The sequence below is a fragment of the Heterodontus francisci genome, unplaced genomic scaffold (genome assembly GCF_036365525.1).
Source record: "Heterodontus francisci isolate sHetFra1 unplaced genomic scaffold, sHetFra1.hap1 HAP1_SCAFFOLD_121, whole genome shotgun sequence".
In the NCBI taxonomy this organism is placed as follows: Eukaryota; Metazoa; Chordata; class Chondrichthyes; order Heterodontiformes; family Heterodontidae; genus Heterodontus; species Heterodontus francisci.
Window position 1 is genome coordinate 238,128 of NW_027140425.1, and position 9,567 is coordinate 247,694.

At 43.3% G+C, this 9,567-nt stretch overlaps 1 protein-coding gene across 1 annotated transcript; it reads right to left on the bottom strand.

Moving 5' to 3' along the window:
- Window positions 1–819: 819 nt before the first annotated feature.
- LOC137359684 (probable G-protein coupled receptor 139) lies at window positions 820–3,374 on the bottom strand. Its single transcript, XM_068025464.1, has 2 exons — window positions 3,284–3,374; window positions 820–1,790 (listed from the first exon to the last, which is right to left on the bottom strand). Exons 1-2 carry the CDS (start codon window positions 3,372–3,374, stop codon window positions 820–822), a joined length of 1,062 nt encoding a protein of 353 aa, XP_067881565.1.
- Window positions 3,375–9,567: the final 6,193 nt, after the last annotated feature.

Below are 9,567 nucleotides of genomic sequence, written 5' to 3' on the forward strand. Positions count from 1 at the left end.
TGAGAGGGGCAGGGATAGAGAGATAGTGAGAGGGGCAGGGAGAGAGAAATAATGAGAGGGGCAGGAAGCGAGAGAGAAAGTTAGAGGGGCAGAGAGAGAGATAGTGAGAGGGGCAGGGATAGAGAGATAGTGAGAGGGGCAGGGAGAGAGAAATAATGAGAGGGGCAGGATGAGAGAGAGGAAGTTAGAGGGGCAGAGAGAGAGGTAGTGAGGGGGCAGGGAGAGATAATGAGACTGGCAGCGAAGGGATAAAGTGAGGGGGGGGGGCGCATGATTGCCCCCATGATAAAAGATCAGGTTGAAGGGGAGTTGGGGAAATGAAAAGTGTCAAACCTTGACAGCATAACCTTCCCTTAAGAAAATTAATGATTTCAAACAACCAATATTCTTCATTTCAATAGGAACGGTCAGTATTTTAATCTGGTTCCATTTAGAAGTTTATTTGTTGAAATTATTTTGTTACATTTGTTCCTCACAAAGATACCCGCCATTGTTCACTCGGAAGATCAGAGTCAAGACAAGAGGGAAACAAAAGTAACCATCTCCTCCAACAGTGCCAGCATGAGCTTGTAGCCATCCAGCTGCAACAATCAGATATGTTACTTTACTTTCCCTCATTCAAATGGATCAGGTTTCATCTGTAAAAACAGACAGGGAGTTTTGACAGGCTATTCGGACATGGGAGGCTGCACATCTTTGTTGTGTGTACCAACACGTCAATGTATTTCAGGTCATCCAGCTGTTGGTCACCTGTTGTCCATTTGGGATTGATATTACTATCATGGATTGTAAACACCAGGACCTACCTCCAGTCTGCTCTCAGTTCTTTTGTTTATTCATTAATTGAATAATTGATCTAACCAGATATTTACCCATGCTCTTGAACTGCTCTCTGAATTTGGACTGAGTTGCCCCATAAATAAATGTGTTTGTGCAGCAACTTAATGTCCGCAGCATCAATCCAACTTGTCTGAATATGTATTCAGTACCATTGTAATCCCTGGGATCTGTTCCTGTAATGATATAATATAAGAATTCTATAACATACACCAACCATAAAAGTATGAAGCTGCCAGATATGGTTAAGAGTAAAATCACAGATTTCATTCTGCTTTCCATCTCTGGGTCACTGCGATTCTCTCCCTTGCTCTGACCCTTCAGTTCCTTACGGACTCGACTGGCCATTAAAATGTGTCTGACTGTCAGAGCATTGAACAACAGAATTAAAGCAAATGGGAGCAATGGGGTTAAAACCGTATCAAACCAGTCAAATCCCACCCATCCGGGCTCAGTAAAATAGCTTGGGATTGGATAACAGAACCATGGAACATTATCAATTATCTCGACAGGTTCAAATATAAAGTAGAAGGGGACGTTTTCTAAACAGAGCAGAATGCAGGTTGTTGCCAGAACCACAGCTGCAGTTTTCTCGGTGCAATATTTTGTTTTCAGCTTCTGGCAACAAATGGTCACAAATCGATCAAAGGTGAAAGTGACGGTGAACCAGACAGAACAGTCTGTGGCTGCACGAATCAGGACAATGATAACAGTACACACAGGCGTGATATCCAGGAAAGATCCCGGGAAATAATAATTACTGATCTTCCACAGTATCACCTCAGTGATAATGACCAGTAGATCTGCCGTTGCCATGGCCACCAGGTAGAGAGTGGTGCAGGTGGAGAGGCCGCACTTTCCCCGGGACAGGATCACAATCGCCAGGAAATTAACTGTGAGAGAGAGAAGGGAAAGAGACTGGAAATTACTGATCAAACACTCTCCATGTCCGACTCAGACAGTAAGAGCAGAAAATTAGCATCAAAAACAGGTGAATTCGGGTCGGTCAGAGTTTAAAATTTTAAACATATCAACCTTGACCCCAATCCACCTCCGACCCACTCACTTCCATGATAACAGAGTCGGGATAGGGAACGGGCAACCAACAGCTAGCTGGAGGTGGGTTGGCAATTGAAATATTTGAATGAGGCTGGAAGTCTCTGATTTAATCTGTTTTACTGGTTTAACTCTAGCTGGCCAGGCTTCCCCATTCTGCCCTAGGCCAGAAAAAACTTCCAAAAAGATTCCTAAAATTGGCCTGTGGAGCCTTTTTCCCCTCCCCTGGATCAGACTCCTCTCCAGATCGCATGCCTCAGGCATCAGGTCCCACCATCGTCACTTGGATCAGACCCTCCCATTGACCCCTCTCCATGGACCATGGTCTAGGATAGGAGACCCTTCCCTATGATTGGGGATCAGCAGCCCAGCAATCAGAGATGTCACCGCTCTGCCAGTCTCCCACTCCGCAGTTGGTGATTGGACACCCCTGGAATCAGGCAGCCCCATACACTGCCTTCATCGTTTAGTCCACCCTGGTCCTGAGACCTGCTTCAGAGTCCTCCCTGCCCCCCAGGATGCCAAGCCTGTCAACCAAGCTGACTTCAGTGTCAAGGTTAAAAGACGTAGTTTGTGATTTAAAACTCAGGAACTCCGCTCCTCATCTATGTCACTTGCCCGTTAACATCCAAACCTAAGCAAAAACAAAATACTGAAACTGCTGTCACTCTGATAAAACAAGGGAGAATGTTGAAAACATTCATAGATCAGGCAGCATCTGTGGAGAGAGGATCAGGGCTAATATTTCAGACCAATAGGCTTTCATCAGAACTGGAAGATAATAGAGAGTTAAAGTTTTAAGCAATTGTCTAGCTGGTGAAAAGTGGGTTATGGGGGGAGGAAAGAACAAAGGGGCAGGAGAGCAGGAGTGAGTCAATGATAAAAAGGGATGATGGAACAAAGCAAATGGGAAAACTAAATAATCAGAGAATGGCTCCAGAGGAGATTTATATGGTTTACAGTAAATGATAGAGGGAGAGGGCAGCATGGAAAATCTGGTAAAGAGGAGAAGGCTTCAGTGTTCCAGAAAAGTGACTGAGAAATAGCAGGTAGACCCGAGGAGTGTGGAGCAACCTGCAAGTTTTATACCAATAGGAGATCCACACCCCAAGCCCAAACTCACACTCCCTCCAATCACTGTGCCACTGGTGTCGCCATCCAGCATTACTAGCACAGGCCATCCCAGAAAGTGGGAGCAATTGTTATAATTTGATGTTTGCAATTTCATTGTTGAGCCGGACAGGCAATACAATGCCTAATTGAAAAAAATAACAGCACTGTTCCTCAATATGTTTCAGTGCACGAGTGTAGGAGGTAGAGAATAGAGAGGTCAGAGTGCGAGTGAGATGTAGAAATAAAGAGACAAGTGACTGGAAGCTCAGGATCACACTTGCAGACTGAATGGTGGACTTCATCAAAGCAATCACCCAATCTGTATTTACTCCTCTGCTCCTCTCGCAAAGTCCAGGAGACTCCGTCATGTACTAAATTGTAAGAAGTACAAGCTTCACCTGGAAGGAGTGTCTGGAGCCTTGAAGGGAGCAGGTGAAAAGCCAAATGTTGTATGTTCTATGCTTGCCTGGAAAGGAGCTCCAGGAAAGGAAGCGATGTGGGGGGTGATTGAGATGGACCAGGGTTTCAGAATGAGCGAGAGGGAGCAGAGGGAAGCAGAATATACAGTTACTGATGGAGATAGCTGGATGTGGCAGAAATGTTGGAGGATGATTTCTTGAATGCGGAGCTGGTGGGGTGGAAGGTGAGGAGACGGGAAACCATATTGCGGTTCTGGCAGGGAGAGGAATGGCCAAGGCAGTTAGATGGGAAATTGAATGGACATAGTCGAGGGTCCTGTTAGCCACACCGGAGGGGAATCCTTGGCTCAGAAATAATTAAGACATTTCAGAAGGATTATGGAAGGTAGCATCAGCAGAAAAGATGGAACAGAAGTGGATAAAATGGGAGAATGGAACAGAGAATTTCCAGGAAGCAAGGAGGCGGGAAGTATACTCAAGGTAACTGTGGGAGTCAGTGGGATTATAGTAGATATTGGTGAATGGACAATTCCCTGAAATGGAGCTGGATAAATCAGGGAAATGAGGGCAAGCATCAGAGACTAATAATGTGAAGATAATGGAGGGGTGGACATTAGAAGCAAAGCTGATGAAATTTTCCAGTTTTAGGCAGCAGAAGGAAATGGTCCCAGCACAGTCATCAAAGTAATCAGAAAAATACATGAAGGAGAGGACCTGAGTAGGATTGGAACAAAGAATGGCCCACGTATCCTACACAAAGGCAGCATACCTAGGAATCATACAGCTCCCATAGTGACACCATTTGAGTGTGGAATATTCACAATGTTGAACATATTGTCCACACAGCTTTATTTTACAACAGGCACCCTGAACAGGGATCAGGATCAGGAACCTGCGATTCCAGACCAGAGCCAGAGAGGAAGATAGAAGTTCCAGTGGGAATGGTGAGGGAATGAAACCAAATGAATCATTGCCAAATGGGGCCCTTAGAATGTACCAGAAGGAGCTGGCGGAGGGAAACTGGCCAGGCAATGGAGTCTGTCAGGCAAGATCCTATCCACTGTCAGTTTGAGGGCAGCTCCGGATTTCTGGATTTTTGACCAGAGAGGGGTAGACTATATGGAATGGATCGCAGCTTGGAGCTCAGAAGGAAGGAAGTCTCATGTGTTGTGGGACAGTCAAGGCAGAATTAACCCGGGGATGAACATTCAGAGCCTGAAGAAGGGAGAAAGGTCTCTGATGGGAGGAAATAAACTCTGAAATAATAATAATAGTGTTTATGGTAGAAATTGGGGAGATATTTATTAAAGTAATCGAAGAGAGGGTAAACTCTCTGGTTCGGATAGATTGCATCCAAACTGCTTTATTTTATTGTTTACTTTATTCTTTATTCAAAAACTAACAGTATTTAAAGGAGTCAGTTGTATCTTATATTTTATACCAATCCCTTAAATCAGTTACAATTAATGCTAAAACCATGTTTGAGTTATTCAGGTATAGATCAAGTTACAATATTGGTTAATTAACTAATGCATAAGTTTAAACCTTTAGTTCTTTTTTTGTAATGCTTTGGGCAACAAATCTGGCCATTTGTCTTGGAGTGTGAAACGAGGCATTTTGAGCTTCAAGAAGCCCTTTGTTAGTTACAGGTTGGAAAGGCTCCACAGGCAACATTAATGAGATGCTATCGCTTGAGAAAGAATGAAGTTCTGAGCAGAAGAGGTAGTATTTTAGCCAAAGTTTCTGGGATCTTGCACAGCAAGAGCACTCCTTCATACATGTTGCCCAGTTGTGTTACCTTAATTCGAAGGTTCAATTCAAGTTCAATCTAATTCGGCGAGTAACAGCTACAACCAATTATCAGGCCAGCTTCCCTGTGACTGCCAGGGTCGTGAAGCTCAGAAATGGGTGAAAAACAGGACGCTTGTAAGGTTTCTGTGCACAGCAACAATAGAAGTCTTCAGAGGAAAAACCACAGACTGACAGACCAGGAACTGCACCATGTGGGCGAGGGATGGAGAACGGAAAGAGAGAGAGAGAGAGAGAAGACCTTTGTGTCGTTCTGCGCCAATACTCGACCAGGAAGCACACCTGTGAGAGCTGTAAAGTTATTTTCCTAAGTTTGTTACAGTTTTACTCTCAATAAACATTCTGGACTTACTTTTCTATCCTGTTGCTTTAATTGGTTCTGTCTTCTCCGGACCAAAATTAAGGGTATTTTTGACCTTCAATCACACATACTAAAAAGAAAAGACAGAGACAGCAGAGGCACGATTACCTGTACATTAATTATCATCGGAATCGTGAATAGAGTCAGAGGACTGACGGACAGTTAATGTGATGTACTTAGAATAGAAGGCAGAACAACTCCAGGGAACTGTAGACCAGTCAGCATAACTTCAGTGGTAGGAAAGATAATGGAATTCTTATTTCAAGATGTCATAAAAAAATCCAGAAACACATAATATAATAGAGCAGTCAGCACATATTTCAAAAGGAAGGTCATAATTGTTGGATTGTTTGAAGAATATCAGAAAGAGTGAATAAAAATAATACAGTGGGTGTAATATATATTGCATTTCTAAAGGACTTCGATAATATACCACATAGCAGCCACATGGCTAATCTCAGAGTAAGTGGAGTTATGGACAAGCAGCAGAATGGACAGAAAACAGAAAACAGGGATCAGGGGTTTAAGGTATTTACTAAGATTGGCAGAGGGTGGGAAGTGAAGTTCCACAAGTGTCAGTGCTGGGAACACTGTCGTTCACAATTTACACAAATAATATTGACTCAGAAAGCAGAAAATCAATTTTAAAACGCGCAGACAATTCCAAATTGAGAGTACAGTTAACACAGATGAAGAATGTAACAAAATACCTGAAGTCAACATTCATATCAATTAATAAACTTGCACAATGGGCATTTAAATAGTAAATTAATTAAATTTTTCGGCAGTGTGTGAATTTTGGTTGGAAGAATAAGAATTTCAAATACTCTTTGGAAAATAAGTGCCTTAATGGGGTATAGGAGAAAAGGGGTTCAGGAGGATAGATTCATAAAGGATTTAAAGTAGCAACACTGATTAACAGAGCGACACAAATACAAACAAAGCAGTGGAGTTTATTTTTAAAGGGTTGCAATTGAAAAAGCAGTGAGCTGATATTAAACGAATATAGAACTTTGGTTATGCAATGCCTATTGTACTGTGCACAATTCCAGTTCTGGTTCAATATTACATCCAATAGTACATAACCTCTGACATCTGGTGAACTCCTGTTAGAAACCCACACTCAGTACAATTCTACAGTGACAGATATCTCCAATAATACATGATCACTGGGATAAGGTGCTCCACTCTGGTTAGTAACCCACACTCAGTACAATTCTACAGTGACAGATATCTCCAATAATACCTGGTCATTGGGATAAGGTGCTCCACTCTGGTTAGTAACCCACACTCAGTACAATTCTACAGTGACAGATATCTCCAATAATACCTGGTCATTGGGATAAGGTGCTCCACTCTGGTTAGTAACCCACACTCAGTACAATTCTACAGTGACAGATATCTCCAATAATACCTGGGCACTGGGATAAGGTGCTCCACTCTGGTTAGTAACCCACACTCAGTACAATTCTACAGTGACAGATATCTCCAATAATACCTGGTCACTGGGATAAGGTGCTCCACTCTGGTTAGTAACCCACACACAGTACAATTCTACAGTGACAGATACCTCCAATAATACATGATCACTGGTATAAGGTGCTCCACTCTGGTTAGTAACCCACACTCAGTGCAATTCTACAGTGACAGATATCTCCAATAATACCTGGGCACTGGGATAAGGTGCTCCACTCTGGTTAGTAACCCACACTCAGTACAATTCTACAGTGACAGATACCTCCAATAATACATGATCACTGGTATAAGGTGCTCCACTCTGGTTAGTAACACACACTCAGTACAATTCGACAGTGACAGATATCTCCAATAATACCCGGTCATTGGGATAAGGTGCTCCACTCTGGTTAGTAACCCACACTCAGTAAAATTCTACAGTGACAGATATCTCCAATAATACCTGGGCACTGGGATAAGGTGCTCCACTCTGGTTAGTAACACACACTCAGTACAATTCTACAGTGACAGATATCTCCAATAATACCTGGTCACTGGGATAAGGTGCTCCACTCTGGTTAGTAACACACACTCAGTACAATTCTACAGTGACAGATATCTCCAATAATACCTGGGCACTGGGATAAGGTGCTCCACTCTGGTTAGTAACCCACACACAGTACAATTCGACAGTGACAGATATCTCCAATAATACCTGGGCACTGGGATAAGGTGCTCCACTCTGGTTAGTAACCCACACACAGTACAATTCGACAGTGACAGATATCTCCAATAATACCTGGGCACTGGGATAAGGTGCTCCACTCTGGTTAGTCGCCCACACTCAGTACAATTCTACAGTGACAGATATCTCCAATAATACCTGGGCACTGGGATAAGGTGCTCCACTCTGGTTAGTAACCCACACTCAGTACAATTCTACAGTGACAGATATCTCCAAAAATACCTGGGCACTGGGATAAGGTGCTCCACTCTGGTTAGTAACCCACACTCAGTACAATTCGACAGTGACAGATATCTCCAATAATACCTGGGCACTGGGATAAGGTGCTCCACTCTGGTTAGTAACCCACACTCAGTACAATTCTACAGTGACAGATATCTCCAATAATACCTGGTCACTGGGATAAGGTGCTCCACTCTGGTTAGTAACCCACACTCAGTACAATTCGACAGTGACAGATACCACCAATAATACCTGGGCACTGGGATAAGGTGCTCCACTCTGGTTAGTAACACACACACAGTACAATTCTACAGTGACAGATATCTCCAATAATACATGGGCACTGGGATAAGGTGCTCCACTCTGGTTAGTAACACACACTCAGTACAATTCTACAGTGACAGATATCTCCAATAATACCTGGGCACTGGGATAAGGTGCTCCACTCTGGTTAGTAACACACACTCAGTACAATTCTACAGTGACAGATATCTCCAATAATACCTGGGCACTGGGATAAGGTGCTCCACTCTGGTTAGTAACCCACACACAGTACAATTCGACAGTGACAGATATCTCCAATAATACCTGGGCACTGGGATAAGGTGCTCCACTCTGGTTAGTAACCCACACTCAGTACAATTCTACAGTGACAGATATCTCCAATAATACCTGGGCACTGGGATAAGGTGCTCCACTCTGGTTAGTAACCCACACTCAATACAATTCTACAGTGACAGATACCTCCAATAATACCTGGTCACTGGGATAAGGTGCTCCACTCTGGTTAGTAACACACACTCAGTACAATTCGACAGTGACAGATATCTCCAATAATACCTGGGCACTGGGATAAGGTGCTCCACTCTGGTTAGTAACACACAATCAGTACAATTCGACAGTGACAGATATCTCCAATAATACCTGGGCACTGGGATAAGGTGCTCCACTCTGGTTAGTAACACACAATCTGTACAATTCGACAGTGACAGATATCTCCAATAATACCTGGGCACTGGGATAAGGTGCTCCACTCTGGTTAGCAACCCACACTCAGTACAATTCTGCAGTGACAGATACCTCCAATAATACCTGGTCACTGGGATAAGGTGCTCCACTCTGGTTAGTAACCCACACTTAGTACAATTCTACAGTGACAGATATCTCCAATAATACCTGGTCACTGGGATAAGGTTCTCCACTCTGGTTAGTAACACACACTCAGTACAATTCTACAGTGACAGATATCTCCAATAATACCTGGGCACTGGGATAAGGTGCTCCACTCTGGTTAGTAACACACACTCAGTACAATTCTACAGTGACAGATATCTCCAATAATACCTGGGCACTGGGATAAGGTGCTCCACTCTGGTTAGTAACCCACACACAGTACAATTCTACAGTGACAGATATCTCCAATAATACCTGGTCACTGGGATAAGGTGCTCCACTCTGGTTAGTAACCCACACTCAGTACAATTCTACAGTGACAGATACCTCCAATAATACATGATCACTGGTATAAGGTGCTCCACTCTGGTTAGTAA